General features: G+C 37.7%; 1 protein-coding gene across 2 annotated transcripts in view; it reads left to right on the top strand.

The window, feature by feature from the left end:
• Positions 1 to 15,728, top strand: part of CBLB (Cbl proto-oncogene B) — a 189,668-nt gene extending 173,940 nt beyond the window's left edge. For both annotated transcript variants that reach the window (XM_081138560.1, XM_081138561.1), the window contains exons 18-19: positions 7,455 to 7,574; positions 14,983 to 15,728. In XM_081138560.1, the coding sequence (XP_080994686.1) occupies positions 7,455 to 7,574; positions 14,983 to 15,239 (377 nt within the window). In that variant the 3' untranslated portion in view covers positions 15,240 to 15,728. The remainder of the gene's footprint in view (positions 1 to 7,454; positions 7,575 to 14,982) is intronic.
• The last annotated feature ends 1,811 nt before the right edge of the window (positions 15,729 to 17,539 follow it).

Genomic DNA, 17,539 nt, shown 5'->3' on the forward strand with positions numbered 1-17,539 from the left:
TAGTTAAATTTATTCTTAGCTATTTCATTCTTTTTGATGTAATTGTAAATTAGATTGCTTTCTTAATTTTTCTTTCTGATACTTTGTTACTGGTATATGAAAATGCAGCCAATTTCTGAATATTAATTTGAATCCTTCTTTATTAAAGTTATTTATTAGTTCTGATAGGTGTCTTTGGTGGAATCTTTATAGAGTTCTTTATATAGAGCATCAAATCATCTACAAATGATGACAGTTTTAGTTCCTCCTTTCCAATTTGGATGCCTTTTATTCATTTTTTTTGTCTGATTACTGTGGCTAGGACAACCAATGAAAGTGGGCATCCTTGTCTTATTCCTGAGCATGATGTGTTAGCTGTGTGTTTGTCATATCTGTCCTTCATTATATAGTTGAGGTATGTTCCCTTTATCCCTTCTTTGCTGAGCATTTTTGTCACAAAAGCATGTTGTATTCTGTCAGATCTTTTTTCTGCATCTATCAGTATGACTTTGTACATTTTATCCATTTTGTTCATGTGGCGTATCATAGCAATTGGCTTTTGGATCTGAACCGCCTTGTATCCCAGGAATAAATCTCAGTTGATCATGATGGGTGATCTTTTTAATGTATTGCTGAATTTGGTTAGCTAATATTTTGTTGAAGATTTTTCATCTATGTTCATCTGGGATATTGGCCTATAATTTTTTTTTTTTTAAGTGTCTTTGTCTGGTTTTGGTAACAGGGTAATTCTGGCCTCGTAAATGAGTTTGGGAGCCTTCCGTTCTCTTCAGTTTTTTGGAACAGTTTGAGAAGCATAGGCATTCAATTATTTTTGAAAGTTTGGGAAATTTACCTGTGAAACTGACAAGCCAATCAGGTGTGTTGATTATAGGGAGTTTTTAGATTACTGATTTGATTTCATAGTAGATATCAATCTGCATAGATTTTCTGTCTTCTTGATTCTGTCTTGTAGGATCGTATGTTTCTAGGAATTTATCTGTTTCTTCCAGGTTGTTCAGTTTGTTGGAATGTATTTGTATTTTCTTATAATTCTTTGTATTTCTATAGTGTCTGTTGTCACTGCTCCTCTTTCAATTCTATTTATTTGGGTCTTCTCTGTTTTTTTCTTAGTGAGTCTGGTTAAAGGTTTATCAATTTTATTAGTCGTTTCGAAGAACCTCTTTATATTGTTTTTTAGACTGTTTAGATTATTCCACTGTGATCTACTCACTTTGGGCTTTGTTCATCTTTTTCTAGTTCTTTTAGTTGTAACGTTAGATTATTTGAGGTTGTTTATGTTTCCTGAGTTAGGCCTGTGTTGCTATATATTTCCCTCAGAACTGCTTTGGCTGTGTTCCATAGATTTTGCGGTCATTGTGTTTTCATTTGTCTCCAGGCGCCTTTTGATTTCTTCCTTTATCTCATTGTTAACCCATTCATTGTGTAGTAGCATGTTATTTATCCTCCAGTGTATTTGTGTGCTTTTCAATTTTCTTCTTGTAATTGATTCCTAGTTTCATACTATTGTGATAGAAGATGCTTTATTGGACTTTAGTCGTCTTCAATTTATTGAGAGTTATTTTGTGGCCTAGCATTTGATCTGTCCTGGAAAACGTTCCATGTGCACTTAAAAAGAATGTATATTCTTATGCTTTTAGGTGAAGTGTCCTAAAAATATCAATTAAGCCCTCTGGTATGATTTGCCATTTAAGGCCACTGTTTCCGTGTAGATTTTCTGCCTGGATGATGTACCCATTGATGTAAATGGGAAGTTAAAAAGTCCCTTACCATTACTGCATTACTCTTGATCTCTCCCTTTATGTCCTTCGTATTTACTTTATATTTAGGTGTAACTATGTTACATGTGTAGATGTTCACAAGAGTTTTATACCTTCTTGTTGAATTGATCCCTTTATCATTATGGAATGTCCTTTTTCTCTCTTGTTACAGCCCTTGTTTTAAAGTTTATTTTGTCTGATATAATTATTGCTACTCCAGCTTTTTTTTGGTTTCCATTTGCATGAAATATCCCTTTCAGTCTCTGTATCTTTTAATCTGTCTCTTGTAGGCAGCATATGTATGGATATATTATCTATTCACCCACACTATGTCTTTTGATTGGAGCATTTAGTCCACTTACACTTAAATTAATTATTGATAGTTATGTAGATACTGCTATTTAATTGTTTTCTGTTTTTATAGTTTTATATGCTCCTTATTCTCTTGTTTTTCTCTCTTGTATGGTGATAACTTTCTATAGTGTTGTATTTGGATTCCTTTTTCTTTATCTCTTGTAGATTTTTGGTTTGTGGTTACCATGTGCTTCATATTTATAACAGGCTATAACCAAGCTATATTTATAAGTCTGTTTTAAGTTTATGGTTGCTTAAGTTTGAATGCATTCTAAAATCACTATCATTTTTACTCAGCCCTACATGCTTATATTTTGTCATTATTTTTCACTACTTTTGTGCATATATTTGTGTGTATCCCTTAATTTATTGTTGTAATTATGCATGATCTTACTTTTGTCATTTAATGTTTGTACAAGCTTTACAGTTGGTTGATCCATGGCTTTTCCTAAGTGTTTGCCTTTGTCAGTGAGAATTTTTTTCTTTCCTATATTTTCTTATTCATATTTTTTATCTTTTCTTTTCTACTTGAAGCAGGCCTTTAACATTTCTTGTAATACTGACTTAGTGGTGATGAACTCCTTTAGCTTTTTCTTGTCTGGGAAACTCTTGACCACTCCTCTGATTCTAAATGAAAGCCTTGTTTTTCATCGCTTTGACTATTTTATGCCATTCCCTTCTGGTGTGCAGAGTTTCTGTTGGAAAAACAGCTGATTATCTAATGGGAGCTCCCTTTTATGTGACTGCTTTTCTCCTGCTGCATTTAAGATTCTCCCTGTCTTTAACCTTTGGCATTTTCAATATGATGTGTCTTGGTGCAGGCCTCTTTGGGTGTGTCTGTTTGGGGCTCTCTGTACTTCGTGGATTTGTATGTCTGTTTCTTTTGTTATATTAGGGAAGTTTGGGGTCATTATTTCTTCAAATTGTTTTTAAATCACTTGCTATTTTTCTTCTTCTAGTGCCTCTTTGATGTAAATGTTGTTACCATTGATGTTGTCCCAGAGGTCCCTTAAACTGTCCTCATTTTTTAAAATTCATTTTTCCTTTTGCTGTTCTGATTGGGTGCTTTTCACTAGCTTGTCTTCCACATGGCAGATTTGATCCTCTGCTCTAATATATATTTCATTTCAGTTACTGTGTTCTTCATTTTGACTCATTCTTTATTGTTTTCTAACCCATTTTTACCTTTTCTACCTCACTGTTGAAGTTCTCACTGAGATCATCTATTCTTCATCTGTGTTCATTGACCATCCTTATAACCAGTGTTTTGAACTCTGTATCTGGTAGGTTGCTTGTCTGCTTTTCATGTAGTACTTTGTCTATAGTTTTGTCCTGTTCTTTTATTTGAGACATGTTTGTGTCGTCATTTTGGCTGACTTCCTGTGCTTGTTTCTATGTATTAGGTAGATCTGCTTCATCGCCTAGTCTTTGCAGTGTGGCCTTATGTAGCTGTTCTGTGGGACCCAGTGGTGCAGTCTCCCTGGTCACCTGAGCTGGTGCTCCAAAGATGTCCCTTGTGTGGGTTGTATGTGCCTTCCTGTTGTAGTTGAGCCTTGGTTACTGTTTTCTTGTTGTTTGTTTTTTTATCCTCACCCAAGGGTATGTTTTTATTGATATTTTTAGAGAGAGAGGAAAGGAGAGAGAGACATTAATCTGAGAGAAAAACGTCAATCAGTTGCCTCCTGTACATGCCCCAAACCTGCAACCTTTTGGTGTAGGGGATGATGCCCCAACCCACGGAGCCAGCAGGCCAGGGCTTGTTTACTGTTTTCATGTCAGTGGGTAGGTTTGACCTTCAGGCTGACTGGGTCTGAGGGTGGGCTCTGACTATAGTGGACAAGCTGTTGTGCAGGGGCTGACCCCACAGAGCAGGAGTCACTTTGGTGAGACTCTAGTGTCAGCCAAGTCTGCCCTTCTGGTTTGTCATTTGTGAAGCTGGTTGGTTGGGCTCTGGTGTGGTCTGATACTGGCCACCAAGTGTGTTTGTTCTGAAGCCTCTTGGGTGGGGCTACAGTGCCCCACCCAAGGTTAGGTACATCTACTGATTGTTCCCAGCTTGGGGTCATCTGGTAGGAGCTATAAAGTGACTGATTGATCTGTGGTTAGTTCCTACTTCTGCTGGCCTTGGAGGTTCTTGAGAGACGCTGTTTTACAAACCAAGACTGGCAGCCACTGGTGGTGGGCACTATGATATGAGTTGAGGCCACATCCCCACCCAAGACTGGCTGCCTAATGGGAGTTACATTGCCAAGGTGAGACTGGTCACTGATGGTGCCTGTCTTGGGGTAGCTTAGCAAGAGGTACTGGGCACACCAAGCAGATACTTACTGCTTGCTTGTTTTTGCAAACCTTTGGGAGGTTTCAGGAAAGTCTGCAGCATGAGCTGAGGCAGGGGCTTGTGTGGAAGCCACCGGAAGAGGCTGAGCCAGGATGATGGTAGGATAAGGCAGGGTCTCAGGACGTCCCCAGGGTGGGCATATAGTGAGCCAGGCTGGCTGGGTAGGGGGAGCACTCCACGAAAGTACAGTGGCACGTGCCAGCACTGCCAGCCTCAGAGAGGGCTGGCCCGACCCCGGCCCCGGCGCCAGCCAGCCAGTTTCTCCCCGTGGGTCCCTGGCACGTCTCGAGCGCTGCCTCTGCCCTGGAGCCCAGCGTGAGTCCGTTTGCTCTAAGACCTGCAGCACCTTTTCTCCAGCGGCCCGCCCTCCCTCGGATGCAATCCCAGGCTGGCTTTTACAGCCAGGTGTTATGAGGACTCCTCCTCCGAGCACTGGTTTAGGGGCTCAGAATGGGGCTGGGACCCCTTGACCCTCAGGGTCACCTCTGCAGCTGAGATAATCCCTCCTGACTTCTTAATTGCCACCCCACGGGTGTGAGACCTGCCTGTTCCGCGTCTCCACCGCTCCCACCAGTCTCCACATGGCTCCTTTGTGTTCTTGGTTAAGGACTTCTGTGCAGCTAATTTCAGGTGGTTCTCGGTGATGGTGGTTGTGTAATTTAATTGTAACCTTGATGTGGGAGGAGGCAAACACAGTGTTTACCTACTCTGCCATCTTTACCAGATATCTTTCCCACTTCTTTTATAATTTGCAAATCTTTCACTTATAGTCTTTCCTTAGTTTTTTATAATCTTCAAAATAAGTATTAAATTTTAAATTTAGCATTACATACTATAACTCACAGGCAGTAGTACTTTGCTTTTTAAAACAGATTAATCCCATAATGTTTGTTCTCATTTCTCAAACATTTATTACTATATAATGGTACACTGGCTGTGGTATTTTCAATTTGTATGTTTTAATCCTAAGTGTGGATATAAAATTTTACTGTAATTACTTTTTGAAGGGTTACTTTTAAAAACTTTATTGCTTTTCAATTTTTCCATATCAGGAGACAGTTAATTATTGTATTCTGTGTATATCTTTTTTCATTGAAGCACGAATGTTCCAACTTTACAACTTGCTATAAAAGTGTGACAGAACATGGACTGATTCAGAACTGAACTATAAATATTTTTATTATTTATGGTAATAATATTAGTGTATCTAGTGACTTTTTAAGTGAAATACCATACAACTGTGTATTGAGTAGTCTATTTATGACTCTCCAGTGTATTCAGAATCTAATGTTTAGCCTTAAATAAGTAAATGATTAGAAATAGCATAAGGATATCTGACAAGCCTATAAATTACCCCTAAGGAAATAAACGTGTATGAATTGTAAAAGTAGTCTTTCTTCTAACCTGTTATATCAGTGATGTTTTAGATTGCACAAGAACTGAAAGTAAATTTTATTGAACAAATCTAAATCCTAGGGAAATTTCTAAATTTGTGTAGAAATTACATTTGGTTCCTCTTCCTAATTAAAGATTAACATTTGTTGCATGGAATTTGATTTATCTTCTTAGAACATTTCAGCAGAATTAATGAGGTTGAATCACTGGCTCTTCAAATATTGAAAGCTCAAAACCTAAGACTCATTTTAATCTTGAAATTAATGAAAGCAAGTTAAGTAGCCTTGCTTAGCCAGAAAGTCTCCAGCAAAGCTGGGGATAATTACTGTACTCAAATAGGAGAAAAAATAATTAAGGACTTCAACTCTTGCCTTACATTATCTAGTCAAAAATTGATATAAATCATGCATTACCTTCTTAAATAATCAAACTCCTACATATTCTTAATGGAAGTTAAAACAATGAAATATAATTAGGTCCTTAATATTTATAATTTTAGCCTTATGTTAGCAATTCAGATTTCACGGATTTGTCAGTGAAATTCAGGTGTTTGATTTTGAATTTCTGAAAAATCAATCTGTTTGCATTTACTTTTTATACTTAAGAGTAAACACTTATGAAGTCCAAGCTAATTTGCGAGGCAGTGTTCTTGGTACTGCGTGTGTGCTGGGAGAGAAAATTCAAACAGGATAAGATGAGGTCCCTGGCGGACATGAAAGGAAGAAAGGCGAGGGAGAGAAGCGGGCCCGCTATGGAAGAGGTGGCCACCTAAGTTACCAGGGAGCCAAAGATTGCGGAGGAAATATTCCTCCAGGCAGGAAAGGAATCTTCTGTGGATTTAAACCAGTTAAGTTTATGGTCCTAACAATTTGATACAGTAGCATTGACAAAATCTCTTTCTGTCTTTAGTTCCAGTTTATAAATACCATTATGAATAGTAAATTTTGTCTACAGTTTATATTTTTCACTATTTCAAATGCCTCCTCTCTGACTGCCAAGGTAGTAAAAAAAATTAAAAAATCACATATTACTATATGTTCAAACCTTACTAATAGTACAACTTTTAACAATTAAATTTACTATTCAGTGAGCCATTTAACAGTTTTTACGTAGGATGCCCAATGTAGTGTTATTTTAAAAAGTACCTTATATGTACAGATATCACGTACATAAATTCATTTAATCCTCACAAATCCTAAATGTAATGTCCAATTTATACACTGTCTGCCTGTGAATTAGAGTGATTAACTGATTTCAAATATTCTTATAGCAAAATTCAACATACTTTTTTGTGTTTTTTTTTTATTACTTTTATAAGTTTCTATTCATTGTACAGGAAAAATTGGGAGAGAAAATAAAAATTAGAAGTTTTAACAACAATTTTACAATCAAATGAGATCTGAGAATATAAATATAAAATTGTCTTTATTATCTAGGAATAAATGGGAAAAGCAGGGTGGCAGATTAAAAATTGTTAATATGAGTCATAAAATAAATTTAAAAAGTAATTTTCCAAAACTGGATCTTTATAGAGACTTTCTAGAATTTTTCTCTTCAGTCAACCAGCAGAGACAGTCATTCTAATCTGAAAATTATCTTTGTTTTTTAAGATCCCTTTTTTGACCCTGCAAGCGGCCAAGTTCCTCTGCCTCCTGCAAGGAGGTTGCCAGGTGAGACCGTCAAAGCCAACAGAACCTCACAGGATTATGATCAGCTTCCTCCGTCCTCAGGTGAGCTGGCTGACCACAGTAGCACTACCTTCCGTTTACGTGGTGCTTTGGGGAGCACCTTTTTATTATATAATTCAAGGAGCACCGCCAGCCTAAGAAAGTATTTTTATCACCTTTGTTGCTTTTAAAGCTTGTATTATGAGAGGAACACCTACAAAATCACCTCATGGAAAATAAGAAAAGCCGTAGTGTCATCTTTGATCAGTTAGTAAAGTGTGTTCTGTGGTGCAAAATTTATTCATTCTCTAACTTTTGTCTTGCCTTAGAGACAAGGGAGAAATCTCTACATACACTGTAATGCCACATTCTCTTATTTCTCCATAAAGGACAAAATCTCTTTAGAATTAATATTAGCACCAAACTATAATTTTCATAGCTTATTTAGGGCTACCTTGCAGTGCTCCGCTCCACTGCTGGCCGCAAGTAGAAGAACAGGCCATACTCATATGAACAATATTTTTGTCCAGCTCAAACCTCAGTTCACAGGTTTGTTATTCGTGATAGCCATATACACGGTGTCCCCAAAAATGTACACGCTTTAACAGCTGATAGCTCAGTTTTGAAAATGAAATGTATTTTAATAAACACTGCCTTTATAATTATTCAAAGTGTGTGTATACATTTTGGGGGACACCTTATATTCTGTAACTTCTGAATCAAAATAAGTAATGGCTGATTTGAGAATTACCAACCTAGTTCTTATATGCTTGATGACATGCTTGGGAGATGCTAAAATTCTTCTGTAAGTTTGAACACTTGAATAAAACTCAGGAGAACATAGAAAATTTTACTAGCCTTTTCAAATTTTGGTCCATGCTCTCTTACCTGTTTACTTCTGGTCTTTACAAGGTTTTAGATATACCCCATGGTTAGCCAACGAAGCACTATAGTCAAAAGGGTAGATAGATTTCCAGATTGGTAAAAAAATGTGAAAGTCAAGAACAAGGGGAGACAGTATCTGACAGCCTCTATATAAAAGAAGGAAGCAAATCCCTTAAGGAAATAATGTTAAAATACAACTTTGAGGAGAGGACCATGACTGATTTAAAATAACATATTCAGTAGCACCAGCTCTGGATTAAAGAATCATATACTCAAGTTATGGAAAGAGTTGTGGCCAAAATGTTCTATTTTCACAGCTTCTTTACAGTTTTTTTCTTAATATGTGGGTATTGTCAAGCCCAGAGGAAATCATTCACATGTATGATTTCAACTGATAGGAATTCCAATTAGCATTACACTAGAAATTCTAAGGATAAACTTTGAGTCACAAACCTTTTGAAATATCCCCAAATAGGCATTTACCAGAAGCCTGAACCAGCTTTTACCTGAGTGATAAAATAGGCCTGATTATTACTCTGAGAGCTTCAGCTAGCTGCAACATCAAATATTTCAACCTACTCCCTGAACACTCTTTACAAACAAGGTCAAGCCACAGAAAACACATACTTTTCCCAACAAGATATTTGTTCACAGGGCTACCAAGCTGTCCACTTGTTAATTTCACACCAGCAGAGGGCCTGGGCTTGCCTCCTGGATTTGGTCTTTTTATCCAAAACTTGAGACTGTATGCTATGTGCCTTTAAGATTCTAATAGCCCTTATTTTGCAGTAATGTGCTTTTATTAAGGCCTAAGATGGCCATTGAGGATTCTGATATAATTGCTACACTGTATAAATTCAATTTCTCTGGTCTTTATGGTGATCTAAATGACTGATCGTGACTTAGTCTTTGCATAGAAATTTTATACATAAATGTTTCTAAAGAATTCAAAACTATGATTTTATTGATGAAGGATGTGTGCATATGTATATCTGCATATACAAAGAGCCTTCCAAGTGTTTAAGACAGTTACACAAATGTGGGGGAGAGGAGTAAAGCTTTTCAGATGTAACACTTGATATCTAATGATGGTTCATCAGAAATAAGTGGATTTAACCAGTCTGTGTTAAATTCAAATATACCTGTATATGAGGCAAGCATTTTTTGCTAATCTTATTTCTTCACATGGGTACATTATTCACATGGTGTTCATGTCTATTACTAGCTATTTTTGAGTTTTACAAATTTTACAGTTTTCTCCTGTTATAAGATAAAATTTGCTACAGTTTGAATGCCATTCTTTAAAAGCCCAGGGAGTCCAACTTGTAGTAAAACAGTCACAATGATGATGTGTCTGTGCTCGTGCTGAGGAAGGGCAGTGTTAGCGCTGGAGATTTTCCATGTTCTTAGTATTTAGAAGGCAGTTCAGAGCAACACTTGAAAATACAAGTAGATTTAATACAAGTTATATGCTGAAATTATTGTAACTGCTAAAAGATCTTATTGCCAAATACACAAAATAAAGGAGGTCTCATTATAAAAGCAATTAATTCCAATACTGCATTTCCTTTACTAGCTTCAAGGAAAAGTAATTGAGTATTGAATGAATTTTATATTAAGACCAAATATTCTATAGTTATCCCCACTAAGATCTCAGTTACTTCACAAAGGATGAAATTGTATATTGTCATTAGTGATGTCTTCAATAAAGATTTTGTTTTGTGTTTCAACAAAGAAAATCGCGGTGTTATAGTTTACACAGTTGAACTACCTGAAGTCTTTTTTCTTATAAATCTAATACCAATGCTCTTTAATAACCATTTAAAAATGGTATGTTATAACCTTAACTCTCATAATTATCTATTACAGTATATATGAAGATGTTTTATTTTTTTGTAATTTAGTGAAAACTGTATTTAGATGGTGTGTCCATATTGACAGCAATTCAAGTTTATGGTATAGATGAGTTCCAGAATTGATACAAATTAGAATAACTGTCTTAATGATGATTGATGTGTTCAAGATTTCTTTTATGCCTTAATCAGTTAAATTTATATTATTTTTGTCATTCTCAGATATAGTTGAGAAAATAAGTAGTCTAAGGGTCTTGATGTCGGGAGTGTTGTCACTGATAGGCATGTATAAAACAATAGAATTTAAAAACAATAAGAAAAAGTCACTTATAATCCCATCACTAATAATGATTATTGCCATTTTAGAGCATTTCTTTGTTTTTTCCATGCACATGCTCACATAGTTGAAATCATACTTAATATGTCAATTCTTCAATTCCATTTAACATAGTTATCATAAGTATAATTTTTAAATAAATGTCATTTTAAATTATGGTATGATGGTCCATCATTTTTATGTATTGTCAAACACTAATATTTTAAAAGTCTAACAAATTCTAACACATTAAGTGCCTTTTCTTTTGTCTAAAATACAGAAACTTGGTGTTGTAGGTATTGTTAAATACGGCTTAACAGAAATAGGAAGTAGGAAAACATACTCATTAATTATGACATTTGCTTGTTAAATACATCTTTCTAAATATTGACTAAAAAAAATCCCACCAAAGTTTAGATAATGAAGGCCCTCTTGTGGCAAAACAGTTGGTAGCCACTGAAGTATACGTACCATCCACTCCCATAGATGTAGACATACAGCAGTGTGTCTCTTTTTTTTTTTTTTTTTTAATCATAGTCCACCTAAGGCCTTTTTAGACCTTTTCCTACTATTCAATTCTGACCCCCTCTACAACAGTGAAAGTTTGCTACCAAAGATATACTACATAGTTCCATGTACTGTGGCCCTTGGGAGGGCCACAAACCCTTATAGGATCTAAGATTGTTTTTGTCCCTCAAATATGCTTGATGTACAGTAATCATTCAAGGGATTATTCTGATCCTGTTGTCATCAGATTAATTCTCATGCCATCTAGGGCTTTTTAAAAAAATTTTTATGTCTCTTTGCTCTTTTATAGGCTCAGAAAATGAAAATTGAATAAGATTTACCCTTAAACCAATGCTTCTAAAATCTTTCTCCACACCAAATAGTTAAGTCTAATCAACACATGGAGTAAGGCTCTAACTAAAAGTGGACAGTCACATGCAGGAAATTGCTTCAAAGTCTGTTTAATCTCAAAAATATATGCAAATTTTGCATTTTACTCTTTGGTATACCTGCATTCATTTCAGTATTAAAAACTATTAATCTCACACCCTCGAGTAAAATTGCTGCTCCAGGAAAATGTACTATTTTCCTATTCTTGCACTTATTTTGATATTGTTGCTATTGCTCATGGGACTTGAAAAATGCCTTGAGCATGGACAGCAGCGCTAGAATAAACACGTGCCCTCCAGTAACTGTTCTTAAGGGTGGCATCGTTCGGGTAGAAATTCCCAGAGTTGGTAAGATGCCACCCCGTGCCATGCCCTCCCGAACTCCAGCATAACGCCGTGGGGGGATGTGAGGTCGTTTCATCTTCTGTTTCACTGCTCCCTTCTATTGCCCACACATTCTGAAGTGAGTAAGCACCTGGTGTCTCCCGCTGTTAGACGCTGTGGGGACAGGGAAGGCTGATTATGAGCTTTGGGAAGAAATGTGTCAAAAGAGGGAGGGATTCATTTTTAAGCATTTTGCTCTTAATGATCAACATAGAAATGGTCTGCCTTTTTTAAAAAAAAACAGCTCCCACTATTCAGGTTGTAAGAGATCTTGCTTAAAATTAAAAGCTTTCTATAGAGTTATGCACTCCCAACAATTCCACGTTTTCACCTCCTTCCGGACCTCTCCCACGTCCCTTAACAACAGCAAGTGCTGTTTTCAGGGGAGCAGTGGTCATTATAAATGTGAACTCATTGTCCTGAGCATTCCCTTAATTAATTCACATACTACCTGACTGAGAAGGGATAAATAATAACTCTGAAAATGGAGATACACAAGATTTAGAGAGAGAATTATAAAAGTAAATTGCTTAAATCAGAGTTACTCAAAATCTTAGAGGCCACACTGAGTGAGATGCATCTGACCAAAACAGTTGAACAAAAAAATTAAGATACTCAAAACTGAATATAATACAGCGATAAGGAGAAATTTATATATAACAGGTGGCAAAAAGTTGTAACTGAGATTCCATTTTACTTCCATTTGTAGACTCTAATATATGATACAGCTCAACTTCAGGGCACCTGTAAGAGTCTGAAGAGATGTCAGCACTGTTTGGGGGAAACATTTTGAGTTAGGGCAATGATGGCTAGGATTAAGTGAGTTGGGATCTATGAGTTTTGGATTTAAAGGGAAATCTATGTATTGAAAAAATAAATCTTTGCTTCAAGAAGGTTTTATTTTTATTGAAATGTTTTAAAATCTGTCATGATTCCATCCAGAGGGGATCTGAATCATTTTCTCTAGTTGATACTTCCAATATAGTTTGTGTGCAAAAAGAAACAAACCAATTCCAGAATGAGAGGCCTTCACCATTCTTGACTAGAGATTTGATTTCATCGTAGTGCGTATGTGCGTGTGTTTTTCCCTGCTAACTTAGGTTTCCTAAATTCTGCTTAACACTTACTTTTTTCTAAGCAAAGAAAAGCTTTCTCTTAAATAAAATTAGTCATCTGCATTCCATTGCCTTTGGCCAGTATTCATTATAGCAGCCTCACAGAGTGGATAGGTTTCCTGGGGTTTTTAATAGGTGCCATCTACCAAGATCAAAGATACATATGTCTATTAAATCTAAAAGCTCTAAATCTTAAGACTTTATTGCCAGTTACCCTATTTGCCGCATCTCTGGTTGCCATAGTGTCCGTCCACTTTAGCAGAACATGCATACACATACCTGTTCTTTCCACAGGTGCTTGACATTCATGTGCCCTTCTCAGTATTTTGGACAGAAACAAAATAACAATAGTAGAAAAAAATCTTACAAAATTACCAGCAGAATACAAGGAATTTAGACTTATGTTTAGGTACTTTTCTCAGTTAAATCAGAACAGAGGAGATTTCAATGTATAAATTCTATGGTAATTGATTAAAGGAAGGTTTGCTAGAATTTCTTAATGGTTTTTTGGAAATGATTAGAAGCAAAGTATAATTCATTGTTCATCTCTGCATGACATAATGGAAATACTTAATAGAAAAATAAATGGAATCTCAAAACACAGTAAACAGTGCAGTTTAGCAGACAATAAATATTTTAGATGTTTAGTTACAGCAAGAAAGAACAGACTTAGCAAGAACCAGAAATTAATGTTCTATATATGGGCAGAATTTAATAAGCTTTATCTACCACTATAATTTATTTTTCAAACTGAGTATTATCCTATAAGAAAGAAAAAAATAAAAATCAAGACTGTTATTGAGTTTGGTGTGGAACCAAGTAGTTTCATCCTGGATGCTTTTATGTATGTTCTATAGCTATTGCTAGAATTGTGAATAGGAGTTATATCAGATAATTTTTATGATTTAGATTTTATTATTAAAAATATCTACTTACAGTATCTCCTCAAGCCATTGGGAAATGTGGCCGGACAGGAGGCAGGAGGCGTTTGGGTCCTAGCCTCACCTTCCTCATTTACTTAACTGTGTCCTTGGATTTATCATTTGGCATTTGTGCATGGCCTAAGAGAAAATATATTAAATAAATGTTGATGTCTACATAGTGTTAAATCCACAATGTGTTTCATCACATATGTTTGACAGTTTTTATTGTAATCTTCTTAAAAATCTAGGCATCTGAATTAAAGTGCTGGGTAGAGACATACGGAAATCCATGAACGAGTGTACCTACCCTCTCAAGTTACTAGCTCAGGCCCGGGCGGTCTGTATAGGGGGGTGGCTGTAATTCTCTTTGTCTCACTAAAACTGCCCTCTACTCATGGGCACCAGTGCCATTTAGTTTAACTCCGAGAAAGTCCTCTCAGCAGGGGACTGACCTGGAGCCGCCCGGCCCCTGCCAGTGTCTCCGCTGGCGTTGCTCTCCCAGCAGAGCCCCGGCAGGAACCTGGGGAACGCGTCCGAGCGGGGCGCTTCTGCCCAGCCGCCTGCCGCAGGGACCCGGGGCGCCCGCACTTCCGTTCCTTTTCCGCCTGCCATCGGTGAGGCATCGCTGTCTGTTAGCGTCAGTACAAAGCGTTTCTCAGAGCAGTGCCGCTGGGACGTGGGTGGTGGGATGGAGGACGGGTGGGTGTCCTGCAAGGAATGTCTGCGAGCGTGTGACAGTTTCATCTCGTAGAAACTTCCCAAGAAACTCCCTCCACCGCAGCCAAGAAGGGCGAGCTGTTTGCCAAAGTGAAAGCCCGTCTTTCACACAGTTTTTTCCTTCTGTAGCTCTTATTTCATAAGGCTTGAAGAGTAATATGTGGAATTGGAAATAAATTTGTGTTAATGTCTCACACATTCTACCTCAGTTTTCTAATGTTCAAAATGGGGACAATGTAACCTCCCCTACAGTAGAAAAAACAGAAAAACAGAGACAATGAAAAACAGGTTTTCATATAAAATAATGAGGTCATACTAATGTCATTTTGTCTTTACTTTTGTCTCATTATTTAAATGATGTTGATCTTTAAAACCCACACAGATGGTTCACAAGCACCAGCCAGACCTCCTAAACCGCGGCCCCGCAGGACTGCCCCAGAAATTCACCACAGAAAGCCCCACGGGCCCGAGGCAGCGGAAAACGTCGATGGGAAAATCGCGAAACTCATGGGAGAGGGTTATGCGTTTGAAGAGGTGAAGAGAGCCTTAGAGATCGCCCAGAATAACGTCGAAGTGGCCCGGAGCATCCTCCGAGAATTTGCCTTCCCCCCTCCAGTGTCCCCGCGTCTAAATCTATAGCGGCCAGGACTGCCACCCACGTGAGGAGCAGCTGGCGCCTATTCCAGGAGGACGGGAGACGTGCGTGGAACTGAAGGGAGAGGCTGCCCCCGACGTGGCGCCTGGAGGGCTCGGGGGGCCGGCTGCGCCTTCCTTATTTTTGCTAGCCATACTTTTAAATCAGGGTTGAACTGACAAAAGTAATTTAAAGACGTTTACTTCCCTTGAACTTTGAATCTGTGAAATGCTTTTCCTTGTTTACAAGTTGGCGAAGTTGCAGTTCGTTTTTAGGTTTTTTGTTTGGTTGGTTTTTTATACTTGTACTGTGTTCTTGACGGACCCTTTGCAGAGCGGTCAGGTCTGCTGTAACATTTTCCACCAACTCCGTTGCTGTCCACACCAAACAGCTAAGTCACATACTCATTTTGATCTCTCCCCTCACAGCCCCACCAATTGCATCTCTCCCATTTACAAGCTGTTTTAAAAGGTTCTGATTTTCAATGTATCAAACTAATGCAAAAAAAAAAAAAAAAGCGTGGCCTTCACTACTGAGTCTTTTTTTGGAAACCATCGTTGAGGAGAGATGGGGAAAATCTGAATGTATAAAGCATTTTTTTTTGGTCAGTGAACTGCATTTGATAAGGTGTTTTCATATAACATAGAAGAGCTTCCCTTTTTAGTGTAAGTTTTGGGATCTTTAATCTCCTGTATTCTCACCTTTGTCATCCCAGGGGTGTCATGACTGTAAAAACCTAAAATATTAGAAAGCAACTACTGCAGATGTGGGGAAAATACACTTGCACGTGACAGTGCCGTACTGAAGTTATATAACAAGGTCCCCTGATACGTATGCCTGCATTTCCGTGAGGCATGCTGAATAAGGGGCTGTCTCCCTGAAATACATTAACAATTTTCAGATAGAATTACTGCCATACCTCTCCCAAGTAGAGTTCATTTCCTGTTTGAGTGATTACACTCTGGTACATAACAGGTTTAGGAGCCAGTTCATTTTGCAGTGGAAACATTAAATCTTTGATGCACTGCTAAGTGCTAATGCTACTGTGGCAATGTTTGTGTTTTCTGGGTTTGTTGTGTTTTTTTTTGCATAATTTTCTCTTTGGAATCAAATTACAGTTCATATTAAATTTGTAGATTCATTCATTGCTTCACATAGCTCCATCCAGTCAGGTGAAAGAAATTTGCATAGTTTTACCTTTTTTGCAAAATGGAGGTTGGTTCTTCAGAAACCATGTTGATACCTTTAATAACTCTACAAATATTTATTGTGCATCTGTGATGTGCTCGGCACTGTTTTTAAAGCACAAACTGTTGCAAGCCGGTTTCGGTAATAATGTCTAGTTCTTTGTGCTTTTGATGGTGAAAGTCTCTCTGATGGACAAGGTCTGGAAGGCTTCCAGCAAAGCATCAGATTTTCAGGCAATCTGTTTGACTCTTTCCTAACGAGTAGTGGAGAAATGAGACGAAACCAGGGCTGTGTAAAGCCCACAGAAGGTGTTCTAAATACAGACTGACTGCAGGACTGGGCCTGCTTCTCCCACTCAGTTGACACACACGCAGTGCGATGTAAAAAGATGCTTCTGGTGCTGAGCCGCTCCTGAGGGTGAGGAAGGACAGGCCAGCAGCTGGCAGGTCCCACGGGGAGGCAGGCTGCTGGGGACTTGGAGCGGCCAGGCTCGCTGCGAGGGGAACGGCCCGTACTCCACAGTTTCGCGTCGTGCTGTGAGGTGTTGGAGGAGTCACGGGCCTTGGAGAGTTTGTGCTTGTGTTTTAATATCTTCAGGTGATTCTGAGCCGATTAATGTCCCTGGAAGGGGATTTTGAATTTGCCTTAGATGTTCTTCCTGTGTTAGGTATATGACTGCAGTTTTCTTACACCTTTAAAAATTATACTGGCTAATTCTGCATTGCTTTATGAACTCCATGTTATGTCACCATGGCTTTGCAGTTGTTTTATCAGGTTTCGGATGTCACATTGGAATAGCACTGTAATATTTTGGCTTTTTTATGACTTGCTGATCATAGGTACAGTCTAAAATCTAAGTCACGACTTCGCTGTGATAATATTGTTATGATTAGGGAAAGATGCAAAATGCAAACGTCAGAAAACTACATTCTCAATTTCTTAATAATGTGCAAAAATTTCTAGTGAGAACTAGAAAAGAGACTTATGGCAATATAGTAAATTAGACCAGAAAACTTTTTTTAAATCTATTTTGCAAAGAAAACTTACTAGCCTCCACCAAAATCTCCACATCTTGGATTCAATAGCAACCACTGGTTTTATCATTTAAAAAAATGGA

This window comes from Miniopterus schreibersii (genome assembly GCF_964146895.1).
Source record: "Miniopterus schreibersii genome assembly, chromosome: 5".
In the NCBI taxonomy this organism is placed as follows: domain Eukaryota; kingdom Metazoa; phylum Chordata; class Mammalia; order Chiroptera; family Miniopteridae; genus Miniopterus; species Miniopterus schreibersii.